The 24,515-nt window shown below is 38.0% G+C and overlaps 1 protein-coding gene across 4 annotated transcripts in view; it reads left to right on the top strand.

The window, feature by feature from the left end:
* Positions 1–24,515, top strand: part of GABRA2 (gamma-aminobutyric acid type A receptor subunit alpha2) — a 69,073-nt gene that overhangs the window by 9,870 nt on the left and 34,688 nt on the right. For all 4 annotated transcript variants that reach the window (XM_074822442.1, XM_074822443.1, XM_074822444.1 and 1 more), the window contains one exon: positions 21,637–21,704. In XM_074822442.1, coding sequence (XP_074678543.1) covers positions 21,637–21,704 — 68 coding nt within the window. The remainder of the gene's footprint in view (positions 1–21,636; positions 21,705–24,515) is intronic.

Here is a 24,515-nt window from a genome sequence, read left to right as displayed (position 1 = left end):
TGCTCTTTCTTGGGCATACCTGGAAAGGTCACATGGAGTTTGGCTATAACAGTGCTTTCAGAGGAGTCAGTGAGAAACTCAGATTAATTTATGTTAGAGTTGTGGATAAGCCAGAAGACAGATACTGGGAGAACAACCCCTCTGCTATCCAGGAGGAGATAGTCAGTGACGTACTGCATCACACAGACATACACAAGTCTATGGGACCTGATGGGATACACCCAAGGGTGCTGAAGGAGCTGGCTGGGGTGCTCGCCAAGCCGCTTTCCATCATTTACCAGCAGTCCTCGCTGACCAGGGAGGTCCCGACAGATTGGAAATTGGCCAATGTGACACCCATATGTAAGAAGGGTCGGAAGGCTGATCCGGGAAATTATAGGCCTGTAGCTTGACTTCGGTGCCCAGGAAGCTGATGGAGCAGCTCATCCAGAGTACCATCATATAACATGTGCAGGACAACCAGATGATCAGGCCCAGTCAGCATGGGTTTATGAAAGGCAGGTCCTGCTTGACAAACCTGATCTCCTTCTATGACAGGGCGACCTGCTTATTGGATAAGGGAAAGGCTGTGGATGTTGTTTACCTTGTCTTTAGTAAGGCCTTTGACACCATTTCCCACAGCATTCTCCTGGCAAAACTGCCTGCTTGTGGCTTAGATGGGCACATGCTTTGCTGGGTAAAAAACTGGCTGGATGGCCGGGCCCAAAGACTTGTGGTGAATGGAGTTAAATCCAGTTGGTGGCCAGTCATGAGTGGTGTCCCCCAGGGCTCGGTTTTGGGGCCACTCCTGTTTAACATCTTTATTGATGATCTAGATGAGGGGATCAAGTACACCCTCAGTAAGTTTACAGATGACACCAGGTTGGGTGGGAGTGTTGATCTGCTCAAGGGTAGGGAGGCTCTGCAGAGAGATCTGGACAGGCTGGAGCGATGGGCCAAGGCCAACTGTATGAGCTTCAAGAAGGCCAAATGCTGGGTGCTGCACTTGGGCCACAACAACCCCCAGCAGCGCTACAGGCTTGGGGAGGAGTGGCTGGAGAGCTGCCAGTCAGAGAGGGACCAGGGGGTGTTGATTGACAGCCGGCTGAACATGAGCCAGCAGTGTGCCCAGGTGGCCAAGAAGGCCAATGGCATCCTGGCTTGCATCAGAAATAGCGTGGCCAGCAGGGACAGGGAAGGGATCTTACCCCTGTACTTGGCACTGGTGAGGCCGCACCTCGATTACTGTGTTCAGTTTTGGGCCCCTCACTACAAAAAGGACACTGAATTACTTGAGCGTGTCCAAAGAAGGGCAACGAAGCTGGTGAAGGGTCTGGAGCACATGTCGTACGAGGAGTGGCTGAGGGAACTGGGGTTGTTTAGTTTGGAGAAGAGGAGGCTGAGGGGAGACCTCATCGCCCTCTACAACTACCTGAAAGGAGGTTGCAGAGAACTGGGGATGAGTCTCTTTAACCAAGTAACAAGCGATAGGACAAGAGGTAATGGCCTCAAATTGTGCCAGGGAAGGTTTAGACTGGATATTAGGAAGTATTTCTTTACAGAACGGGTTGTTAGGTGTTGGAATGGGCTGCCCAGGGCAGTGGTGGAGTCCCCATCCCTGGAGGTGTTTAAGAGTCGGGTTGACATAGCGCTGAGGGATATGGTGTAGTTGAGAACAGTCAGTGTTAGGTTAATGGTTGGACTAGATGATCTTCAAGGTCTTTTCCAACCTAGATGATTCTGTGATTCTGTAATATATATTGGCAAAAAGCATTCCTTGTAAAAAATGGAAAGTAATAGAGAGGAGGATATGAAAATCCCATTTAATTAGTTATCTGCATGCAGATGGTGCTAAAATCCAAGAACAGAACTAAGTCAGTAGCTATAAGCATTCTAGGAAATGAATCATTAGGAAAGTGGAAGGATAAAAAAACATCAGAAACTGTTGTGATACTGAAGAACAAACCAACAAAAATGATGTAGGATAGGCTAATGGCTGAGGAGCTAAAGAAAGCTTATTTATTTATTTATTGAAAGTCTGTGAATAAATCAACAGTGAACATATCAAAACAAAATTAATGTTACAGGTGTGCAGAGTATTGCAATTGGGGAAAGTGTTGCACTGTGCAAAGTGGCAAAATGCTGTGCTTCACAACAGTTAACAAAAATCTAGGTACTTTACAGTAATGTTTATATGCCTATAAAGGAACTTATCTGGGAAGATCTCCTAGTTCACTGAACATGTATATTCAGTACTTTTTTTTTTTCTTTTTTTTTTTTTTCTGGCAAGTCATCAGCATTTGCTTCTAATGCTAGAAATATTGCTGATGACATCAAGGCTGAGTTAAGGCTTTGTTTACTTTTATTTCAGCTACAAGGAAGACATGAAAGCAGATACTGCAGATTTCTGCGGAGCTCATTGGAGTTCATTGTGAATCAGACTGACAGGATGGTTTAATTTTTCAGCCAGATTTGATGGGCTAAGAAAAACATCATCTTTTTTTTCAGTGAAATATTTATTCTGGATTATTTAGAAACTGGTTGCAAAGCAGTGGCCCTGCTGATATTCAAGGTATTCTACTGTTGAGTGTTTCCCACTAAGGCCTCTTATCATATTACATACATTTTGCAATGAGTTTGCTATCAGAAATATAGAGCTGCTTCTCACTCACGCTGACTAGTTTTAATAGCCAAGTACCAAAAGATTGCAATATTATAATTCCAAAATTTTTATTACCCTTGTGAAATGATACAATAGGTGCAATGCCACTTGAATTGAAAATATTATTTAAACAATCTAACTCTGAAATGTTTTCAAAAATATTTAAATGCCTTAGATATTCATCCAGGATATCTTTGGAGGATTTTAATGGATTTAATGGATTTTAACCAAGCAAAAAGTGAATTTAAAATGTAGAAATCAATGTATATGTTGCTTACAATGAAAAAAAAAATGTTAGTCATTCTGTAGCAACAAAGCCACATTTGTAATACAAAATTAATAGTATTCTGGGTTACACTAAAAGCTGTACTTATAAACAATATCAGGGAAATCCTTTAATATTTACTGCTATGATGTGTCCATGGAGTACTCAGTTTCATATATTCTTCGTATAGGAGGCACACAGAAAGTTATATTTCAAATCTTTTCTTTAATAAGGTGTACTAAAAAAAGAGTGCTAACTAAAGAAGATAAGAAAGAAGCTGTGGAGATCTCTTAATGAATTGTATAATCACATAAAGGTATTAAGAAAGTTTTGGTGAAGAACTATTAAACCAGCAGTTAATAAAAACATTGATGCTCCTTGAATTTTTGCTTTTAGATATACAGGACACAGACAATAGTTGGAATACACTGTCCTTCTCAGAGCTGGAAAAATGGACCTTAGGAGTACATTTGATTTAAGGAAAATGGTAGTTACATCATATGACATTGTTTTAGTGATGTTGATTTCTGCTCATGTGACAACAACCAATATTTAAGCAAATAGTCATGCATAACTTTCTTTCAAGACAATTCATTGGCAAGTTTGACATTTTATTTTCCATGGAAACTAAAAACTTGGGATTAAATGGACATGCAGAACTCCTTCAGCTTCTTTGTGTAGAAACGGTTAGGCTTTTTTAACCTCAGTTCTTGTAGTCTCTAATGGCAAATATAATATTCAAGTATATTTCCTGTATTCTAGTACTCCGTAATAAAAACTGTCATGAGACACACGTCTTACTATGTGTTTCTATTCTGCATAGCACAACAGATTTCTACTCCATTCAAGGCCTGTTTGTAATGAAAACATTGTAGAAATGCTGTCTTTATTTATGAGACATAATCTAAAATGATAAAAAATTGAAGAAATATTACTTTTTTTCCCTCCTCAGGTTTACTGGGCAAACTCGTAACTGTTAGGCTAATGATGGTGATTTTCAACACAGTCACAGAGGTAATGGTTGCTCAGAGAAGTGGTTGAGTCTTCATCTTTGTGGAGACACTCAAAATTTGAAAGAATATGATCTGGGCAACCTGATCTGTCTTCAGAGCTTGCTCTGCTTTGGACCATCCAAAGGTGCTTTTTAAACGGAATTATTCTAAGATTCTGTGATTTACAGCCAGCAAGACACTGAAATCATGGCTGAAGTTTTCCATCTTAAGTGGCAACTGTGAAAAAATTAAATTTAGAATATCAGTTCTGGAAGATATATCTGAATAAAAATACCTGTGTAGATGAAAGTTTTAGACTGCCTATGGATAGCAGAATGCAGTGTTGTACAACTCTTGAGCTTATTATTCATAAACAATCCACTGTGATGAATAGAAGATTTGGGGCAAATGAGGAAGGTCTGGAAAAATGCAGAGGACATATCCTTTTTTATGGTCTTTGCCTTGGATTTTCTAACATTCAGTAGAAGCTTGAACTTGACTAATAGACTAAAAGTGACTCTAACCACATTTTTCCCACTATCACCTGGAGTCCTGGAAAGGGTAAATATGGGAAAAGACAGGATTTAAAAGGAGAGGCATTGTATTTAACTGAATCATTCCCAATTTACTTTGTCATCATTAGATGGGCAGCGTACAGGGAACTTAAAAGCTGTACAGCATTCTCTATCCTAGAGCTCAACACTTCCTCAGGAAGCACCCAGAAACCTTTAACCCTGCCCTTCTGAAGTGTCCTGAGAGAGGTCTTCCTTTTTTCTTCTTCTGTGTTCATAGTTGCCTTTTCCCTTTCTAAATACCTATTTCATACATTCTTCTAGAAAATGCGTAACTCTCTTCTTTGACCAAAATTCCATTAATTTATTTCACTCCATCTAAATATAGCTTTCCCCAAATCCAGTCCAAACATGCCATGTAGATGCAGCTGTCTAATTTTTTTTTTTTTTTTTTTTTTTTTTGTGGTATGAAACCCAGACCTTACCCTCCTCCCAGGTACAGTTACTTACATCCAGCTGCCTGCAAGATTTCATACATAATGAAACTGGATTGGTGAAGTTGAAATGATGTGAGGGCAGACTCATGGGTAGGTAGACAGCAAAGATCCTTCTCTACCCACAGGTTGTATGGCCCTCCTTTTGTGCTAGTACAATTTTGTCGGTGGTGTTGAGTGGTCTGAGATAGATCTGTTGCTTCTGGCAGTATTCTTGACTACATATTCCTGCTTCTGTTTTCTTGGAATGTGACCATTTTGTGGCCATTTTTAACAATAACCTTTCCAATGCACAATCTAGTGCATCCAATTTTTAGAATTAGTGTTGTGTAGAAAGAGAGGTATTTCATCAACAAGGATCATGCAGAAGGACATTGTAATTACCTGTACATTAAAACTGCATCTGTTTTGTTTTTTACAGTATTTTGATCTGTATTAATTGTTGGTATTAGCTCTTATTCATGGCTACTATTAGTATCTAACAGTAGCTTCTAAAGACTCTGAGACATAGATACGAAGTAGAACATAACAATGTTTTTCAACAACCTAGCATTAGGGTAATAGAAGCCACGGTGAAAAACAACTATGAGCGAGGAACGGGGGAAAAGGCAGGAAGGCAGGACAAAGGAAATGGAGAGTGAAGGAGGGATATAAAATGATGCTACTAGACATCAGCCATTTTTAAACAACTGGCAAATTAAGACAGCTGAATGATAGGTTTTTAAAATACCCTTTGGAAACTTGAAAGTAGAATAACGTAAGCAGCTTTATCATTATACTATGTGCATGTATTTAAATTTCTGGCATTAATGTTTTTAAACAATGAGTCATCAGTCTCAAAAAGCAGCTATAGAGGATATATTGGATAACATTTTATGTTGCTGTACAATTCACCAGCCTGCTAAATTAAAACATCAGCAGAAGATTTTGAATTAATACTATCAAAAGTCTAATAAATTTTAATGATAAGAATTAAAGCACTTTAATATGCCAAGATTAATCTTTAAACACATTTTTATGTCTGTTTTTTTCAGGTTAATGCTTGAATTAAATTAATCACAAGCTAAAGGAAGTTTTGTTTACCACTGTCATCCTAATAATAGTTTGTTTTATAATGCAGAGTATGTCAGCACTAGTTTTCTGAAATTGTGTGTACATCAGGAAGGTATGATTTTGTTAACCTGCTGGAAGTGGTATTGCTATTTGGGAACTATTTGTGTGATTACTTTGTAGGACATAGCTCTTGATTTATATTTTATAATTCCTTGCCATATGTTGAGGGCTATTTAATAATTAGAGCAGTTAACTCTGTGAAAGCAGTGTAAATCTATTTCCTTCTTACCTGGGATTATTATGCACATCAGCCAACACGAAACATTTAATAAAGTTGTGTAGCTGCAGTCAGAGATTGGATTTAGTTGCACCTGAACAAATTACATTTATTTTTTATGTCCGTACATACATATTAGGTCCTGCACGTGCATTTTTTGCTGAATCAGTAGAGATCATGCATCCTAATCTGTAATTTGTTTGGGAAAAACATGGATACCTCATGTTCCATCTCCATAATCTGTGTTTTTTACAAACTGTTCAATAAGAATCAGTTAAAAACTGATGTATGCTGTAAAACCTACGTGTTTGTTATATGTACATCATGACTTTTCTCACAGCAGTGACACTGAAAATTTATCAGAGAACTCAGACTACTTTGCAAAAGAGGTGACTTTTATATCTGAGTAAATAAAAAAGGTACATGAGGGTGAAGTAACCAGGAGGTATGATCCACCATTGGTAATGGAACAGATCCATGTCTCCAAGCCCCAGTGCAGTGCTCAGTTTTACAGGTCACATAATTTCTAACACAGATTTGACCTGAATGGAAAGGTTTATACAGAAGACATATTCCACCTGGAAAGATGACTTCCAAATAAGATATTTTCTGAAACTCCTGATTTTTTTCTTGAAGTGTCTATAGTCTGCTTGCCTTTGTGATCTTTCATGCAAATGTAGTTTCCTGGAGTTTCCTATCTGCGTTTAACAGATTCTTCTGTTTTAATTTTAAAAATTGTATCCTCTTGATCCCTTAAATACCTGAATGTCAGAAAAGCAATTTATCTTCTGACTGAAAGATTGCCTTGTCTTTAGGAGTTCTTCTCTTTGTTGGTCTCCATTGCTTGTTGCTGATTCTCTCAACCAAGAGGCAATTTTCTTTCAACACACTCCCTGCTTTTTCTTTCTTATATCCTTTCTCAGTTGTCCTAAGATAATAGGTTCTTCAGACCACTTCTGTCAGGAGCTTGGGAGTTATTAGAACCATCCTTTTCCATTCCCTCAAGTGTATGAGCCTTTCAGGACAACACCAGAGAGCAGAAAGGGAATGGAGGGGGAATGAGAGTGTGTATTTATGTTTAAGAAATTAGAGGTGGGTTGAAGCGACAATTCCTGCCTTGAATACACCAACCTAATATTCTAGATATTTCATTCTGACTGACAATTTAAAGGCTACTCTAGATGCTTTTTTATTCTCATTATTTGAAGTAATTTATATTTTTCACAATTTATAGGCTCGCTGAATGAGGAATATAGTCCCTTTGGATGACGAGAGGCTGAGGAACAGTTATAGTGTGGAGTATATAAATGAGGAAAACTAGAAGTTTGAGCCTTAGTTTCAGTGTTGTGCTGATAAAACCCCTCTGCCATCCTGAGGGCATACCATGGCATTTCACAGACTGTCCTTATCAGTGTCCACAGTGCTAATTGAGTACCAGTGAACTTCTTTCTACTAGGTCTTTAAATGTGAACTTGGTATTGCGTTGCCTCATGCAGTTTCTGAACAAAAGGGAAGATATTAGGGGAGAACTTTGTAGAGTAGGGCTGATGGTTGGACTCGATGATCCCACGGGTCTTTTCCAACCTGAATGATTCTATGATTTTATGATATTTCCTCCTGGGAAAATAAATAAATAAACACATAAATAAATAAATAAAGGTGAAAAGGTAGAAATATAAGTGCCTGTGGTTTGAGATCAGAGAGTGTCATATTCTTAATAATCTCTTTCTATCTGCTGGGTGCTAAAACCTATCAGAGAATTTTTTTTTTTACCAGGTATTTTGTCTTTAGTTGACCATAAAAAAAAGAACAGATTATCTTGTTCGCTGCTGCATAATATACCATTTTTTAAAATAACCAATTGTTTAAAAATAATATTCTGTGGTAGATGCTGTCTGCATTTTCACAAAGCCGTAATACCTGCCTAGAAGAATATGCACTTTAAGAAAATGGATTCTAATTAAACTCATATTAGGCATTGTTTCAAAGTAAAAAAAATACTGTTTTGTATTTTCTGCCTGTGAAAAAGAACCCAAACCTGTTAATTTGATATTAAAAACAGATTCTTGTCCCAAATATATAGCCTTTCCACATATAAAATTCTGATGGTTTCTGCAAGTCCCATGGACAGCCAGAGGGAAATTCTCTTGTCACGGGCAACCATAAAAGACGAATCTGAGGCTGCTTAATCCAAACTCTGGGAATATCCTGGGAGTTTGTTTTAGAGGAGATTTGGGGAAACACTGCTATCTGTAAAGTAGCTTGGAGACATTCAAGTGACTCAGCTGTGAAACTATTGAGTGCTACAGTACACTTCTTGTAAGCATATTACACAGCCTTAATCTAAGACTTTTTATTATTATTATTATTATTATTATTAACTAGATAGCAGAATAGTAACTGACAACTCTGTAACATAAAATGGGATTTTTAAAAAGATTGCCCCATTACTGTCCATATTGTTGTTTTTTGCTCATTTGGGGGGTACTTGTTCAATTTAAGTATTAATATGATTCTCTGTTGGGTCAAGCCATGTACTCATCTTTTGTCAGGACTCCTGTTTAGCAATGACCATCCCACGGGTTGTCCTGTCAAACAAAAAAAAAATGTTAAGAATAAAAAAAAAAGGCAGCTTGGCAGCCAGTCTGATTTGTGCTGTGTCTCAAAACCCATAACTCCATTCCTCTTTTCCCTGAATTTCAGCAACTGTGGAGATCAGGGAAGTATAAAGAAAAAGTGTGCCTACTTGTTCTTATACACCCTGGGTATTTAGGATGTTAACATAACACAACATCCAGCTGATTTTAGTAAGTCCATGATAGCTTTTTTGAGAATATTAGAGTAGTCTGGATAAGCATTAATTTCCTGTACTTCATAGTTATTTCACCTGGCTTAAAATAGGAATTACTGGCTGGTGGTTGGAAGGATTAGAATGCTGTCAGGTTTTTTTGACAGTCTATCACAATCTTCTGAAATGTTATTACATTACAGAATTTCATACAACATTACCTATTAGAAATATATTTGAGGCTTCTGCTACAAAAAATACATTGAGTGCCCACTAATACACAGCTTTATTAAATAAAGGCACCACCTTTTCCTGTCATTGGTTCTTGTCATGCTTGAATGCAAAGTACAAGGCTAGCAAAAGATAAAAAAATTGTAGCTCCATTTTTAATGACTGTACAATCCAGGACTATAGTCACCAGGCACTATACATGAACATTAAAATGTATCTGTCTGAAAAGATCATAGTTTTCAATGCTTTCTTAAGTCTGTTGGTCTCCAGGTGAGCTCCATCAGCCTTTGGGACTTTGGAACATGTGAATTTCATACTTTGCTCTGATAGCAGTGGTCCTTGGAAAGATGCTGGCCTCTGGTGACAATGAATGCTTGGTATAGAACAAGCAAGACCTTTCTTCCCAGAGCTTCATCTCAATTTATGTCATATCCAGGGTGCCAACCCTTTTTGCCATGACTGACCACAGAGATGGGCATTCTCCAAAGACTTTCTCTGAAGTTGGCCATCACCAGCGGAAGCCTTTTTCACTGACTTCAGTGGGCTCTGTCATGCTACACAAATCTTCATTAAATAATTAACTAGGGTAATAAGCACTGTGACAATGTCTGCTTGAGCTTAGAAAAACTAGTATGTAGCCAAAGGGTGAAATCCTCTATGTATTACGTATGTATTATCACAGTTCCTTGGTGATAACTCACTCTAGTGTTAGTTCTGCAACCATTTCACATGTCCTTGATGTGGAAGGACTTTGACCTCTGATGTTTTTCCAGGGAATTATGAGAATTTGTATTTTTTTAATGTTTGGAATGTGGGAAGCTACTGAAGGAGAGCCACCTTTCATAACTTTTATTTTCACTGACAAGCTGACATGTTACCAGCATAAGTCAAAGTGTCTCCTGAAATCTAACCTGGAGAAAATCTAGACTGTGATCTTGGTTAGAAAAGCACCTGGGCCTGTGTAAGAGGAGATGAATAAGCAAATAAACTAGCAACTAAAATCAAGTGAGTCAGGAGTCACTGTGCAATTAAAAACATATCTTAAGAAGCCCAGACTTGCCACTTCATGACTGTAAAAAGAAACCTGAAGATGCTGTTTTTTAAAAATGATACTGCTGTTATGGGGAGATATGTTTTGGAGTACAGGAGAGGCTGGCAGAGTGGATGTATCAAATGGGATGATTTAAAAATGTTGTGACTTGGAATAAGCCACAGAGATTAAACATGAAATTAGCCTAGAAGGGTAATGCAGCAGAATTTGACTCTAAGTACTGAGGTCATAAAATTGAAACAAACACTAAAAAAAAAAAAAAGAGAGGGAAAGACTTCTCAATATAAGTTTCTAAAATCTGAAATAATTTTGGGTATTGTTCTGCCTTACCTGCACGTTATGGTTTCCTTTCTAACACCACAAGCCTCTAAGCAGAGTAGATGGAAATACAGTTGCATAGCAATAATAACTTTGTTATCCTTACTTGTGTGATGACACTGATTCAGGTCGGTCCAAATAATTACTGCTTCACTTTATCAAAGTCTGCTCCTTCCATTTCCAGACTTGTTTGAGTGCTCTTGTTTTCTTTGTCTTCCTCTGTTTCATTCTTTAGACAGTGTTGGGGCAGCCTGGTTCATTTTAGCTTTATCATGCTCATCCAGTTAATCTAAACAGTGCAGTAGTCCCATTTGTTACTCAGCCTGGTTATTATATACAATCTCTTTGCATCCTGATGGAAGCTGTAGTGTCTAAAGGGATAAGGTTTAGTGCTGATGTTTTATTTTTCATTTGAATGCCATGTAGTTTTGGTTTGCTGCCAAATGTGTTGTGTGTTAGCTAAATTCATTTTACTTCAACCTTTTAAGTAACCCATCTCAGTAAGATCACATTTCTTCCAGCCAAACTCTAATATGTTTTCACTTTCATGTTTCTATTGAACATTTTGTGCAACTCCAACTAAAAATGACTTACATTTGTTGTTTATGTTACAATGTTTTTTAATTCTTTTTCTTCTTTTCTTGGTGTGTGAGGATGTAATGAAAAGGGAACAAATTGAGATTTGGTGGATTTCATGATAATCTGACTTTATGGGAACAGATTTCATATTATCCGTGTGTTTAGATCACGCTTCCCAATGATTTCATTCACTCCTCCTTGTTCCTATTTTCAACATTTTGTTTCTCCCTTTGTTAATTGTACCATAGTCAAGACTACTGTTTATAATACTCAGTTGTCTCAAATATTTATACAGCCAAAGCATCCATGTTATATTTATATCTTTACCATGAACCTGTAAATTAGAGGAATACTCTGTTTAAAAGAAAGAAAAAAAAATCCAGAAAGATGTCTAGATAGTTAATTGTTATCTTAATCACTTGGCAGTTGATAACTCTGAGATTGTCAAAATGTTGCTTGAGGTGCCAAAAGTCTATGAAGTGCAACAGTAATGACCAAGAGTATCTACATTTCTTCTTGTCCCCATGCAAAGACCAATTAAGTTATGCACTTTTGGGTTGCTTCATACTCTCTCATGTTCAAATATGTGCTGGGTTTGAGTGAGTGGAGGGGGTTTTTGGTAGTGGGAGAGAGGGTTACAGCAGTGGCCCCCTGTGAGAAGCTTCTTGAAGCTCCCCCAGCTCCAAGCTGGACCTGTCTTTGCACCAAGGCTGGGCCAATTCCCTGTGCCTCTGCGATAACATATTTAAGAAGAGGAACCTGGAAGGAGGAGTTGGAGTTGTGACAAGTTGCAAGGAGAACATCTGTGTAAACACTGAGGTCAGTGAAAGAAAGGAGGAGAAGGGGGGGAGGTGCGCCAGTGCAGAGCCCCTCTGCAGTCTGAGGTGAGATGGAAGGGCTGCCCCACCACCACCCATGGGGGTCTACGGTGGAGCAGATGCTGACATGTGGCCTTTGGGGGGCCTTACACCGGAACAGGTGACTGTGCCCGAAGGAGGTAGGGACCCTGTGGGAAGAAGGCCCCGCTGCTGTAGGTCGGCACTGGAAGGATTGTAACATGCAGGGGTGACCCACATGCCCGTGGGAGTGACTCATGTCGGAGACAGTTTGTGGAGGACTGTCTCCTGTGAGAGACTGGAACAGGGGAGGAATGCCAGGAGTTCCCCCTGCCTCAAGGTGGAACAAGCGGTGGCAGGACTGACCTCACCCCCCATTCCCTGCCCCACTGAGGGGGAAGAGGTAGACCATAATGGATGAGTCATCCCTCCCTGTCCTTATCTCAATTCCTGAGCATTTTGTTTTATTTCCTTCTTCCCAGTGCTGGGGGAGGAATGGGGAAGTGAGCAGCTGTGTCTGCTTGGTGGCCCTCTGAGCTCAAACCACCAAGCCTTTTGCTTTATTTTCTCCTTCTCAGTGCTGGGGGTGGAGGGGCAGGGGGGAGTGAACAGCTGCGTGGTGCTCAGTTGTCCTCTGAGCTCAAACCATGACAAAGTACCAGCAGGATTCAAGTTAGACCCTGGTTGATTGGTTGGCCTGATGTGATATGGACTGCACCAGTCAGTATGGTAGTCTCATTAGGGATGAAGTATGTTCTATCTTAAACTTTTATTCTCTACCTGATTTGGAAAAGGGATCTGAATCCATGTCTCCCACTTTCCAACTGTGTTAACTAGACAGAGGGCTTTTGATCATTCTGGGAGAGTGGTTTCTTCCACTGGAGATGTTTTACTTCGTATAAAATATCTACATATGTGTCAGAACATGGACTGAGACCTATGTTTTGTACTACTGGAGTGCAGAGGCATTCACAGTCTTTGGCCAATCAGACCCACACAGACTGAGGGCTTAGGTTTGACAGTACCTCCATCTCTTGGACCCCATGTATAGTGGAACTCATTGCCAGGTCTCCTTTGTGGAACATGGGGCAAGATAGGCATGTTGTCACACCTCAGAAATGGTGTGGGTATAATCTTAACTGTCTGCAAAAGAGCTTCATAAAGTCAATAAAATGAGTGGGGATCTGTCAAACTAACTAATAAAAAAATGTTGAAGGGAGACATGCAACTGAAGTCTTCTTACCAACACAGGTGAAACATCCAACTTTGGCTGGGAAAACATTACCAGTCTCCACTTCATCTGTTCATAGTCGTGTGTCCACTCTAGAGCTCAGGCCATTCCTCCTTTCCTGTAAAAAGCCATGAGAGTAGCTGATAGTCTGGGATGATGGAAACTTGTGTGAGAGAGAGAGCACCTCTTGTCAAGTGCATGCTCTGATTTAGAGCAGACATGAACTCAAGTCACTGTGTGTCAGGGTCTGTCGACCACAAAGGTGAATTTCTAAGATAGGTCATTCTTCCTCAGTCTTTGGAAGGAATTATTCTGCTTTGTGCAAATAATTAGATATTGAGCAGAGACTTCAGCTTATGTCTGCTACATCCCATGAGTACTGCTAGGCTGTGGAATCAGTCTCTTGCTTGTTTTCTTGCTTTCTCTCTCAATGTCTTTCTGGCCCAGTAAATTTGTAATTATTTATAGTTTAAGGAACTTGTTGGGGCTTGGTTGAGAGCCAGTACTTTAAGCTGCTTGGCAGCATCAGGATATTTTTGCCTTAAGGTGGAAATATAAGCAGCCAGGGAATTTTAGGTACTGACAGTGTTAGACAGGAATTTGGGACTAAAGGGGATTCAGACAAATAGAAGTGCAAAATTTAGTCATTATGATCTGGACCACAGAGACATTCAGATTAACTTTTATTGATTTAAGTGGAAACTTGGAGCTTAAATAACTTTGTGGAGCTTGTCCAATATAGTTAAAGAGATAATTGGGCACCAAAATCAGTCTTTAGCCCTACCCTTGAGTGACTTTCTCAAACTTATGGAGGAAGCCTGCAATAAAGTTAAAACTGCACCTCAAATGTCAGTTGTATCCAAGGCTCTTCCTTCATAGGACCCTTTGGAAATGTGTTTGATTTTGTTACCTGAAGTAATAAGGTTTACAAATTAAAGGTCTCTTGGTAGAAAGAGAGAAGAAAAAGTAGTAAAGATAATGTTTGTGTATGTGATCTGCACTCTCTTCTTCAATTTGAGTGAGAGTTAAACCCGAAATCTGTCATATGCATGTGATAATTATCTTAGTAATGTGTGAATGTATCACTCAGCACAGAGAGAGCTTTCTAACTTTCTGTTTGCTAGCTGGAAACAGTGCTCTTACAGTTTGCACCAGTGTGTTTTACATACAGGACAAATCTGAGTAATTACCCGACTGTGGAGATATATCACATTATTTAACTTGCAGATATGCCTACATTTCATTCTGTGCACATTTTGTGGGTAACCTACACCTAAAAAAGACATTAGCTTAGCTAAAAACTAAAAATGTTTTCCCAAGTCATATTTTTTGCTAAAGAAAAGGATGTTGACAATTAAGCTAAACACTTTTTTTCCAGGTTAATATGATGTTTTCTAATGGTCAGAAAGTCTCATTCATCTCTAAAGATACACCTACTTTTAACTGAAGTTTTGTATTACAGTAAATTCTCCTACAAGTTTGTATTTTCCTGCTGTTTCAGACTATCTATATTCAATTTCAGAATAATAAATACTGGTTTTCTGAAATAAAAATTCCAATTCAAGAATGGGCTTATATACAGGACCAGGTATTAAGTTAGTCTAAATGACATAACGGTATTTATTTCAAGAGTATAGTATTGCTTTACAGGGTTGCCCAACTTCATGAGTTCTGTGTAGACCTTTGGAAGGTCTCTGATAGTCTTTACATGAAGCTGTCTATTTAGTATAAGATATAATGCCTGTTAATAGATATAAGCTCTTCAAAGGGAAATCAGTTGGGGGTCTGTTAGCCTACTGTCTTTCAATTCCTGTATCATTCTTCGAATATTTTCTTGTTCCAGTCAACACCATGAGAAATCAAGTACAGCACCTGATTCAGGTCTCATTTACACCGAAGTGAATCCAGAGAACAACTGTTAACAGTAACATAGCTATTAGTAGGTCTTACTGGTAAACTTAATCTACATATGCTTCATTAAAGATGGAGATTTGAAAGAGAAGTTTACTTATGGCTCATATTAAGAAATTGTCTTGCTGACAGCTCGAGGATAGAGTGAGGCTATTGGAAGTGAAACGCTGATATCAAGGAGGGAAGTGAATTTCTTTCTTCTCACAGGTGGCTTCAATTTACAAATTGGAAGTACATTTATGTAGACATATGTGGCTTTGAAACTGTTGTAATTTAACAGTGGATAATGAATGGAGATGCTGAGTAGTTGGATAGATAAAACTGTCACATAAAGCACCAAAACCATATATAAAGAAGAACAGGCAGAAAAGTATTTTGAAATATCTGTATTCCTATGAGTTTTGATGCTCTTACGGTTAAAAGTTGCATGGCCTCCTCTGACCCCCACTCCCTGCCAGCCAGACAGTGTCTTGAGCTGTCAACAAACACACTAAAGAGCTTGTCAGATAAGGCAGCATGTTGAGTTGGAACAGTGTTTGATGGATTAAGACCCTGGCTGTTTCACCTGTGCAATTCCTGGCTTGTATTATGAATGACAATTTCAAAGCCTTTGGGCAACATTGCCAAGCATGCCCTTGGAGACCATATTACAATGTCAGAACAATGTCAATTTCAGATAAATATTTTTTTATATCAAAATAATTAAAATAATATCAAGATTTTGACAGCATTTCCACAAAAACTCAGAAATCCTCAGTTAAGTCTCCTAGGGCACTGCAACTTGAACTCCTTTTTTATTTTTTGTTGACATAATTAAAGAGCAGTATTTTATTTTCACTTTTTTTTTTTTGTTTTGTTTTGTTTGTTTTTCATGCTATAACAGCCCTTTAGTTACAGCCTTGCAGTGTTCTCCTGGGTACTATTTACTCTACATTTAAAATAATGTTTGTAAGAAATTGTTTCATGCTATGCATTAGATAGAACTGCTTATTTATATTTTAAAAGCTCTGTCCCCCCAAGAATACTTTTGATGGTTTTGGATTACCTCAAACAGATTGGCTTTTATTTTAGCTGCTCAAACCCTGGATTTACAGTTTTATTGACTGAAAATTCAAATAAAATTTAAAAAAAGTCCAACCCAATCTATGGGCCTGTTTTCTTGTGAAGATAGCCTTGACACATTAATAGATAATATACCCAGCTTCAAGTAAACAAACATCTGGAACCTTGCTGATGGTCCACTCTGAAGACTTTGCAATGATCACACTCCTTTATTCTCTTCTTTTGAACACACCTAGAAGGAGCCATGCATGTTTTCTCCTTACTCTCTGTGAAGAAAGGAGTGTAGATTATTTTGGTGAGAAGAGAAAGAATGAGCAAAACACAGATCATTCTCAAATTTGAGAAATATTCAGAAACTTTATTTCAAGAAAGATAACCTTGCCTCAGAGTTCTCCAGGAAAGGGAGAGCTCTCAGGTGTGCCCGACACTGCATGCCCTACCTCATGTTGCAGCCACTGGAACCCTGTGTACCCCTTCAGAGATGCAAGCAGCTCAGAAGGGACATCTGAAAGAAAGCAGAGAAGTTTTGAAAACTCCCTAGCAGGCAGCAGTCCAAAGGAACTCATTCAAAATTGAATTGTATCTGTGAAAATTTCCAATTTTGACAAATTGGTAAATGCTGATGAGGAACCTTTTCATCTGACTTTTCTGACCATCTCCATTTCTCAACCCGTGATTGATTTAGACTTCAGCCACTGCAAATTCTCTGCCAAGCAGCCTACTTCAGCTGAGCCAGCTCTTCTAATGAGGAACAAGTCAGCAGGACTTTGGACCATCAGAAAGGGTTTCCTAGCAGCAGGAGAGCTGGCATAATGAAATGGATAAAGGCACTGATACCAACTCTAACTAAACTCTGAACTCCTCTTCTAATCTTTGATGCGTCAATGATATTGACATTTTCCAGTGTGGATACTTAATGTTGGAGAGCTGAAAACAGATTTGGTAAACACCTGTACTTCACATTACTTATACTTCATTTAATCCTTCTGCCTCAACTTCCCAAGTATGGAAAAATGAAGGTAATAAAATTATTATCTTCAGAGAGAGATTATTATAATTAATGGTTGTAAAATCTTAAATGTAATTAAAGCACACAGTAAACCTTCCAGCTAAGGAGACATAGGGATCTTTAAATCTGTAATTTGGTATATCTATTGCTTTTTCTTTTGATTTTTTTTTTTTCCAGTATTGATATCAGGATAGTTCAAGTAAGTAAAGGGAATCAGAGGAAACCAGTGCTTGAGAACCATGTGAAACATGATCTTAATAGTTGTTGCTTTTACTGCTACTGTAGGATGTGTTTTTCTTCCTCTCTTTATTCTTAACTTACTTGACTCTTTTTTTGTCAGTTTACCTTTGGCTGCTATCTTCTGAGAAACTGGCCTAAGCCAAGTCAGATAAAGCTTCTCTTTTAACATTTCTGACCAAGTCAAGTTAGAAATGATGCTATAATAGCATTTTCTGAATTTCAGAGCACTTCATGTGATGATGACATCTACATGTCATATTCTTTGCCCAAGATTTTTTCCCCTAAAAGAAGCATCAGAAATAGAAACTATATGCTTACCCTTTCCTGTTCCTGTTTCTTTGTTTAACCTTCAAAGGCAGTGATTCAGAATAACTTAAGAGCTCACAAATATAAATTAGTCAGCCACTCTTCCTCCCAACAGAGGGTTCTTCTTTAAAAACTAGACTGTTTTTCAAAAGCACTAGGCCTCCATTGATTTAATCACTTTTGGAAATAAGGCCTTTGAATTATGTGTTTACATGTCAATTAAAGAAAAAGATTTTAGAATTCTAGTGGAAAAACTTGTCCTTAATTTTTCTCAAAAAAAATAGACTCTAAATTTGTACATGAACACATGTTGCATCGAATATTTTTTAGCTGAGTACATTCCTTTGGCTTTACCACAAGCACTGATGATCCAGAACTCTTTGAATTTCCAGTGGGCTAAGTGTGATGACTTGTGCTGTTCTTGACAGAATGTGAGTTATAAAAAGCCTTTAACTGTGGTGCCTGCTGGATGAATTCTGATTAGAGAGTCCATCTGAAACTGTACTTTGTTCCTATGAATTGTTTTCAGTAAGTTAGTAGCAGGACAAAGTAGTATGTTTTAATAGAGACTTTATTTGATGAGCATGTATTCTTTCAAAGCAATAACTACAATATTTGTTGTAAAAAAGGAGGATTCATTTTTTCTTTTCATAGACCCTGATTCTGAAACCCTGAGTTCAAATTTGTAATTCAGAGGAATCTTTATTTTAACACTATGTAAAGTAGCAAAGAAGAAACAGACACTAGGCTCAGGCTGCTAACACTAACATATGGTAGTAGGAATAATTCAAGATTTATTACATTTCAGCTTCTTTTGTCTTTAAGGACAAGTTTCCTTGTATGTAGGGTATGAATAGAAATTTATAAAATACACAAAATTTTGAGAGAAAATAGGAGGCAGAAATAAAAATCTGCCAGTTCCTCTTTTGTGTACTTTCCTCTTTCTTTTTTTCCTGTCTTCTTTTGTTCTGTTTTCTTATCCTTCCTTTCCCCTCAGTCTTCTCATCTCTTGTAACTTTTCAGCTTCCTTTGTTCCTTTCATACCCGGTTTCAAGATGTTCTACCTACTCCCTTCACTCTCTGCTGTGGTGTGACTCTTGCCTGAGGAGAAGCAACCTGGTGGAGTGAGTGCTTGTCATCGGGGTGAACCCTCACTTCTGGGTTGTGTTAAAACTCACTGCTGTCACCATTGCCTGGAGCTATGCTGGTTTAAGGCAGTTTTGGCAAAAAAATGAAATAAAGGTGCATGATTAATTTGCATCCATTCCCATTCCTGAGGCTATCAGGGATGAATTTGCCCCATGACTTCTTATATACATTTAAGTGTTTATCTTAATTATGACAGCCTGAAATTAAGCTCTTGCAGCTGAGGATCTGTGGATAGCAAGCAAACGTCTTCTTCTTCCCATCCGTCCCCCCTCCACTCCCCAAGTCTTGATTCTGCACGCCAAGGATTTGAAATGATTTGAAGTGAGTAATGCACACCAAGGGGAACCTACAAACTGTTGTAACAGCATTTAACAATGTGTTGCGGTCAACTTGTTTGTTCTCAGCTTTGTCTTCTCATTTCTGATGGGAGGATGGATGCAGAAGTATTTAGAAATAAATTAAAACTTAAAATGCAGGCAAGCCTGAAGATTACATGTCCTGTGGTTTACTATATGCAAATTGTAAAGTCATTCCCATGTGCCAAATAATATGTCAGATGCAAACAACTGATAGCAATAGGGTGAGGTTGCAAGATGACCATACTTCCAACCATTTGGGGGGTGTGGTGTGTGCAGGTTAAGATTTGCCAAGTGACTTTGTTGCCTATAGGAGGGTTCCTTCAGATTATATCAGTATAATTAAAATTAGCCTTTGTTCTCTGCTGTCAGGATGCTTGATTTTCAGTCATATTTTTGTAAAACCAGTGTTTCTCATGGAATTGTAATTAAGATTTTGTGTTGTCATTATAGTACAGGCCAAATCTCACAGTAACAGGCCAAATTTCACAGTCCCTGCAGCACTGTTTTACCCCCTGAAGAGTAGCTCTCCTGTCACTTTTCCGTCTTGTCTCAGTCTGTGCCAGGTAACCATTTGGAGAGAATAATCTTTTTTTCTGGAGAGTCTCCCACAGGCAACATGCAGTCATTAGTCTTCTGAACTGTACCTGTGGTTTCTGTATGATATTTCAGACAGATTCATACTTTATCCTTGTTGAAAACCAAGAACAGTGCAGACTCAGCACCTCTTGTCCACTGAATTAAAATTAGTTTGTAAGATGTTTGGAGTAGAAATCAACTCAGCTTGTCTATGGATGTTGCATATGGAATTACAGAGGTCTCTATCACACAAATAAACATCTCTCAGGACATGGAGGGAAAGTGTGCTTTTGAACTGTCAGAGTGACACATAGTAAGAGTCAGCCTTTATTTATTTGCTTAAAAAGAGACAATCCTGGAAAGAAGATTCTTTCAGGTAAGAAAGGCTTTGCAAATTCCTGTATTCTAATAAGCAATTGTCTACTGTTTCACTGGAGAAGGAAATTCAAGTTTCCTTAAAGATGAGAGTGCAGGAATCTACCTCCCCTGTGCTCCAGAAGTTTTCTGAAAGTACTGTATCACACCATCTCTGTTTTGCATGCAGCTACTTCCCTTTGAAAATACATTGCTCCCCTTGCAGCTGCTCATGGAACAGTCTTGCGTTTTCCTGGTGGCTGGTAGAGCATCTGCCGTGGTGGATGAACGCTGCTGATCTCTCCCAATAGAGGGCAGCGATTATACTGTTGGCCTCAATACAATTCAAAGTAAAATCTGCCTATGCCACATATTTGTCAAAAGGTAGCTTTTAGGAATATAGAAACTATTAACTACCCATATTAAATGATGATTAAATATGGAAATCATAATATAACAGCAGGATCGCTCATACAACAGGCAGCTGTATTTTTTAGGAATGGGAAATTCTGGGGTGAGTCAAATTGCAGCTAGTTATATTCAAATATTTCTTTTCTAATCAGCAACTGGCTTTAAGGCAGATAATTCCTTGTGTTGACTGTCTTGAATGCAGACAGTAATTGGCAACTGCTGTAAGAAATTTCCTGCAAGTGTGTGCTATCGCTCTAAGTGAATATCATTCCATTTTGAGCCTAATTGAAAACTGAAGATAGAAAACTCAGCAATTATTTTTCCCTGCAGTACAATATTTAATATTCTGATTTCATGGCTGTCTGACTACAATGATTAGGAAGAACATTTTCTTATAGTATTTACAGTACCACAACAATGTATCAGGAGCAACGTGTATCAAAGGGAAGGACCTATTATGTTAAAATACGTGCCACTTAAAAACATACCTAATTAAAAAGTAGGGTGCTGTTGAGTGTTACATTTGGTCTAGTCAATAATTGCTTTGTAAGCTTTTTCTTGTCTTTGGCTTTGAAAAAGCTATTCAGGATGAAGAAAACAGCCTTGAACTAGAAAGGCTTTAATAGGAATGATCTGCAACAACAAAGATAACACCTCTGCGACAAAGGCATTTTATGTTTAGAACTGTACTGCCATGTTAAGTCCAGGACAGTGTGGTTATTTCTGCTGGTGGAGAAACAGGAAATATGTGTGGTAGTTGCTGACAGTTGTGCAGTCCTTTAACTGAAAGAAACTACTCAGTGGGACAAATCTCATCCTATAACCTCTGTGTTAAGTGGGGTAGAGACCCCCAGTATTTACAACAGGATACTGGTTAGGAGGAGTAAACAAGAACAGAAACTTGTTGAAAATGTCCCATAATTTTGCATAGAAAGTTTGAAGAAGTACTATAAATTTAAAATGTTTGTTTGTTTTTTTCTTTTTACATCAGATAGTATTACTGAAGTCTTCACTAACATCTATGTGACCAGTTTTGGACCTGTTTCAGATACTGATATGGTGAGTTTCTGAATCTTTTATATATATGGTAAATGGTGTAAGATATATACTATTAACTTCCTTTAAACTTCTATTCTGTTTTTACTTATTGTGGACAAACTGGGAATAATTTCACTGAAGTCAGGAAGTGCCAAATCTCAGTAGTTCTAAAGATAGAAATTAGTTTATAGACCTTACATGATAAGTACACTTGCATTATCTGTTTAGTTTGGACCAGATCCCACTGACTGTACTTTGGTTCATATGCTGGAGCAGTCTTGGAGATTGGTGAACTGGATTCCTCTTGAATGAAACTAGAGTGAAAGGTGCACTGTATGAGCACACTTAATGTTAGCAGCAGTCTGAGGGACCTGACTGGGGTCAGTCTAAACTGAACTTCTTGAAAGATATAGCTTGGAATTTGGGTCATCAACACGATTGATTGTTCTACATGTCTGTCCTTCATAATTTGCACTATTTCATAACCATTTAAATGAAGTCAGTGACATGAAAAAGAAAGAAACTGTCAGAATATTTCTCTGGATTTCAGTTTTTCATGAAAACAACAATGGAAAAAACTCTGAGACAAGTAGTCCTTTGTAGGCTCACTGTAAATCATACATAGATCAGTTGCACCCGAGAGAAAGATCTTCATGGATTTAACATCTCTAAAAGGAAAGAAGGGAAGAATAATCTGAAAGTTACTTTATCTGCCCTTGCCATTCCTGCAAGAAATTATTTCCTGCATGAAATTATTTTTTGAAGTGTTTTGAACATTCATGTTCATATATAGGACATATAAAGTACTACCTATGTGTATCTGTAGGTATTAAAAAATGAATATTTTTAAAAACAGGTAATATTTACTTTTTCTATGAAAACTTTCAGGTTATGCATCATACAAAAGAGAAAACATCTTGATGTTACAATCTAGGTTATAACAAATCTAAATATTTCATGGTACACTGTACATTTTAAAAATTATTTGCTCACTGACTAACAGGTAGTCCTGGCTTTGGAGAATATTTTCTGGTTTTTTGTGTTTGTTTTTTGTGTGTGATAGTTGCAGTTTTCAAGCTTTGTTTCAATTGTGATGAATACATTACTGAGTCTTTACATGAAAAGTAATTTCATAGGAAAAATAGACATTTATTCTCTTTTTGTCACTATATGTTACTGATTCTCTTGAGATGTTTTTTCCTAATGATGTTAAGTTTCTGAAATTATTCTTATTTTACTACTAAATATAAAACCCAAATATCTACAGCTATATACAAAGGGCATATGAACATCTTGATCTTGTTAGTCTAGTTTCTCATGACTTCACAGTGTTTACACTTATGGTATTCCTGTGAAATGGGGATTTATTAACCCAATTTTAAAAATGTGGTACTGAGGCACAAGAAGACTTACCGAAGGCTGTGCAAGTTATTTGGCTTAAATGGGAATTTAATTAAAACCTCCCTGAGCCTAATCCCTAGCTCCTGAAACACTTTTGACATCAGTGTGTAAATCTGTGGAGAACTCTGGGTGTCCATTTGCACAGACAGATATGACAGCACAGTAAGGGGTCAGGTCCTGTGATGCTACAGCTATAACAGCTCTGTGCAGAGGTGTTAGTCGAAACAGAATGTAGTGCATCAGAACAGCAGCTGTTACTGTAATGGGTAGGTCTACTTGCAGATAAACAGATACGTAAGAGCAGTTTAATAGTTACTACTACAAGTTTCAGGGTTAATTTAGCTTGTTCAGTTGATGGTTATAAAAACATCTTGAAACGTATGAGCAGTCAATTAGAAAATTTCAACATGTAAGTTTTGAAATAATGGCTTTCAAACTATCATATATTCTGTCAAAAAGGAAGGTGACATTAGAGTTTTTATCATGAGTACGCTTTCATTTAGGTATTGCTTTAGTGAATTGATAATGTAAACTACCATACAGAGGGTTTACTGATATTTTCTTCTGTAAACGTTGGATGCTCTGGAATATTCTCATTTTATAAGCGTCCTCCTTAAAAGGCTTCATTGGAAGAATTTGACTCTTGCTCATGTCCTCTTAAATCTCCAGAGGACCCAAAAGTGAATCTCAGATCTTTTCAGGAAGGTTGGGTCCCAGCCACTGAGGTCCTCTGCTTTCACAGTGTGCGTGGTGAGGCCCTCAATTGCATCGGGTTTTTATGCTGGACACTGCTGTTTCCCAAAACTCTCATAGTCATCCCTGCCAATAGGATTCTTTCCCCTGAGATTTTTCATAGCAATGAAAGTCAACAGATGTATGCCTGCACCCCTTTGCGTTATCTATTTGACAGTGTGGGCTTTTTTCCCCTTGGTTAGCATCTTGGGAAGAATAACAGTGCTTAGGAGAAAAGCCTGTTGAAAATAGGAAGGGGACTCACTGCCATGGGAGATGATTAATATGTGTTTATACTATGGAAGAAGGAGGTGGCACACTGAAAATGATGGGTGGATTAGAGCTAAGGACACAGTTGTTGCATAGTGATGATTCACAAAGTTGATAAAATGTCATTCTAATCTTTGCTGTTGTTGAATTGATAGCAATTTGTGAGGCTTCTGTTGTCCTTACTGAGTATAGTAGTTCCCATTAATGATAATACTGTATTGTGTGCAATCTGTGACTCAGTATGATTGCTAGAATGTAGGTTTTTATTCATATTCCCTGTATTTTTCCAGTATGACAATTTTGCCAAAAAGTAATGAAGTCCAGGGGAATTTGATCTCTGACTGATTTTAGGCTAGTTGAAGTTGTCATTGATAAATTTAGGAGGAAAAGCTGAGGTTGAAATTTTTCTCCAGCTGGAGAAAACCTTTT

This window comes from Strix aluco, chromosome 4 (assembly GCF_031877795.1).
Source record: "Strix aluco isolate bStrAlu1 chromosome 4, bStrAlu1.hap1, whole genome shotgun sequence".
Taxonomy (NCBI): domain Eukaryota; kingdom Metazoa; phylum Chordata; class Aves; order Strigiformes; family Strigidae; genus Strix; species Strix aluco.
This window is presented reverse-complemented; position numbering and strand designations above follow the sequence as displayed.